Source organism: Galeopterus variegatus, unplaced genomic scaffold, assembly GCF_000696425.1.
Source record: "Galeopterus variegatus unplaced genomic scaffold, G_variegatus-3.0.2 Scaffold687, whole genome shotgun sequence".
In the NCBI taxonomy this organism is placed as follows: Eukaryota; Metazoa; Chordata; class Mammalia; order Dermoptera; family Cynocephalidae; genus Galeopterus; species Galeopterus variegatus.
Window position 1 is genome coordinate 406908 of NW_007726798.1, and position 3533 is coordinate 410440.

At 34.3% G+C, this 3533-nt stretch overlaps 1 protein-coding gene across 2 annotated transcripts in view; it reads right to left on the reverse strand.

Moving 5' to 3' along the window:
- Positions 1 to 3533, reverse strand: part of ATL1 (atlastin GTPase 1) — a 92535-nt gene that overhangs the window by 13054 nt on the left and 75948 nt on the right. For both annotated transcript variants that reach the window (XM_008571398.1, XM_008571396.1), the window contains exons 7-8: positions 2223 to 2315; positions 984 to 1122 (exon numbers count right to left, since the gene is read on the reverse strand). In XM_008571398.1, coding sequence (XP_008569620.1) covers positions 984 to 1122; positions 2223 to 2315 — 232 coding nt within the window. The remainder of the gene's footprint in view (positions 1 to 983; positions 1123 to 2222; positions 2316 to 3533) is intronic.

A 3533-nucleotide genomic window follows, 5' to 3' on the forward strand; every position in this document is an offset into this window, starting at 1 on the left:
CGCCGCCGCGCTTCCCAAGCGGCGCACTATCCAGTGCGCCACCGGGCCGGCCCATTTTTTAAAAGTAATTTTAAATCCCTTTGACAACAGTTGTGCTGAAAAACATGTAATGTCTCTGTCTCACCCCTGGCACAATGCAGAAAGGCCACAGTACATTAAACAGATGTATGAATTCAGTGGTATACTCAGTGCTAGGCTTACAAGTAAAAACGTCAGAAATGTCTTTGTACTACCTTGTATTAAGTACAAAGCATATGTTTAAAGTCCTGGTGACTATCAGGAAAGATTAACCTCTGTTTCCCCAGACCCCTACCTCCACTGCCCCCGTCAGCCCCCCTGCCCTTTTTTAACAAGTTGAGCTGCTTTGGAATCATGAAACAATAGTCAAGTCTCTGTTAAAGGGATAATTATATACTATAAATAGATACTATTTGAAAAACACTCTAGTAGTTTTGGGGTTTTTTTTAGAAACTGGTTCTCAACCAGAGGAGATTTCATTTATAGTAGTTTTTAATAATTTATAATTAAATTCTTAAGTAGCAATTTTTAAGAGCCTGAGAATTCAGTAGTATGTATGCAGTATTTCTTACAATCTCTAATTACATTACTTAACACAACATTCCAATAATATAGACATCTGTTTTTCCCTTTTAATATAGATAAGGGAAATTAGGCATAAAGACATTAAGGAGCATTTCTCAGTGCACAGAGGTGAAAGGGTGAATGTTACTGCCTCCCAGATGAATGTAGGATTTGGCCTGTTTTTGTAGGGAGTGTACACATTCAGCACCCATAGAACCCCACAGTTTACCAAGAGGGAGCTCTAGCACCAACCCAGGATTCCCATTTCTCCTGACAATTTCTAATCATCAACCTACCATCAGTAGATAAACTAAAAGAGCAGCCATAAGCCCAGTGGATAAAATGACATTTTTATAATCAGACTAAGTGATGCAAATGTTTTCATTAAAAGACAGACAAACCTTTCAGTTTTCCATCAAAGTTTGGATTGGTAGCTACTTTTAAGCCAGGATGAGGTAGCAGAAAACAGGAAATGTTGGTGAAACAGGAATGGATGTGTTTTCGAACATTCTGTAATTCTTCATGCTGGTTCCCTGAGACCTGCAGTAAAATCATTCCAAAGTTTAAACTACTTTCAACATAAATTGAACAAAGGAATTCGGTGGCATCTTATATTTGCTATGTCGGTCTGGTCCCACAATGATAAAAATGATATGAAGGGGCTGCTACTAAAGAAAGAAGAAAGTCTTGGGTGAATTTGCCCACACAGCCATATCTAAATACAGCAAACACATGGCATAGTTATTACAGTTAACAAGCATCTACCCTTATGCTAACTCAGATGGGCCTTCACATTTTTTAGTACAAATTAGTGGAGTTTTACTCTAGCTAATTCCTACAAATTAAAATTTTAATTCAAAGTACGCATAGGCGACATAAATAGATATTTCTACCTTCTTTTCAGGAGATATTAAAGAGACCCTCCTTTCATCTGGTAGGTATACATTTAAATTCTAGAAAGGCTTCTGAATAGTTGGATGTTTATTTACAAGCTAAATGACCTTCTTTTTTTTTAAACATGTATTTGACAGTTTGCAGTATAGAAAAACTACTCTAAAAGTAACTACAGTATAAACCTAAAAAGGTAAGCTCAGAGATCCCAATTTTCAAGGAACTTTTTAAAAATTTTGTTTTTTTTCCTGATTTCTCACTAGTTACTTTTTGTGATATCTGCTCAAATGTAAACAATTCATACGATATTGTACTATCATGACATAGAAAGTGGAAGGCTTTCTAATTCCACTTTCTGTGAACTATTAGCAAAATGTTCTGAGATCGACTGGGGATTTCAAAATTAGATATTTCTGTTAAATTGACTTTTAAACCTATTGAAACATGAATCTAGATATTTTTGCACTGTCAGTCTTGAACTGATTTAATTCTTCAAAGTAAAATTTTGTCTTTAGGAATAAGTCATTGTTTTATAGATACTACAAGGAATTATTTATCTGTATTATAATTACTGACCGTATTTAATGTTGTAACTGAAAGTAGTTATTAAATATCAATTTTAGTTTGTTCATAGAGATACTATGAGGGTCAAATGAGATTATGGCTACCATCTATTCAGCAAATCATTCAACAAAAATAATCCTGGATAACTATTGGTGAAATTTCATGCATCTAAATATCTAACAAACCTTGAGGCGTTTTTCCAAGAATTTGGTGCCACCATCAGATCCATATGAAAATTCGTATGGGAAACTCCAGTCTCGAACAAGAAATATCAGACTCTAAAAAACGATAAGAAACTATTGGTAAGGGGACTTTAAGGTGCTCCCTCTGTCATTGTCATTTTAATAGTGTTCCTTACCATGCTGTAGAATTAAAAAGCAAATATAAAACCTCTGAAAGTTTCTGAGCAGTTTCTCCCCTGTGAGATCATCCCATATGTTTTCACTAAGTGTGGACAGAAACCTGCCTGCACACTGCCAAGATGAATGCACTCCACTGAGAAATCAGACACAGATGACTCTCAAACTGGCTGAATGGAGGTATGTAACTATAATCAGATTTTGTGTAGAATGTATTCCTATGAATCTTGTTTTTTGATGGCTATGGCTGAATGTATGTATAAGATATATGATCAGCTTTTGTCTTTTAAACAAGTTATTTTAATGTTTTTATAGAAATGATTACATATACATGCTCATCATAAAAAGTCCAAACTGTATAGCAAAATCCAGAGAAGAAGAAATTTTTTTTTTACTTTATTTACTTATTTTTTTAGTGGCTGGCCTAAAAAAATAAATAAATAAAAATAGTACTGGGATCCAAACTCTTGTCCTTGATGTTATCAGCACAGAGGAAATGTTTAAATGCACTTCAAATCCCATCTCCCAGATGTAACTATAGTTAACATTTGGAGAGTATCATTCACTCATCCCCCTAGGTACTAGTATATATACAAATGGAAGATGGCTAGAGGGAAGGAAAAACAGTTCTATAAAAAATGGAATTGTTTTATATGTGACATTTTAAATAAAAAGTATTAAAATATACTTGAAATTTACTGACTAAAAGGAAAATGGAATGCTTGTTAAAACATTGCTGAACTTCAGGTAAATGATTTTTCACCATAAGATGTTCTAATAGATTCTTTTGAAGTTAAGAAAAAAGATTTTGAAAAACATTGAGATGGGAGTCATGTGTTTACTTTTTAAGCCTTTTATTAAAATACAGTCTACATACAGAAAACTGTACATATTATAAGTATATGGCTTAATGAATTTTGGTATATGGCGAGAGGTAGAGGTCTAGCATTCTTCTACATATGGATATCCAATTTTCCCAGTACCACTTATTGAAGAAGCAGTCTTTCCCCCAGTGTATGTTCTTGGTGCCTTTGTCAAAGATCAGTTGGCTCTAAGTATGTGGGCTGATTTCTGGTTTCTCTATTCCATTCCATTGGTCTGTGTGTCTGTTTTTATGCCAGTACAATGCTGTTTTGG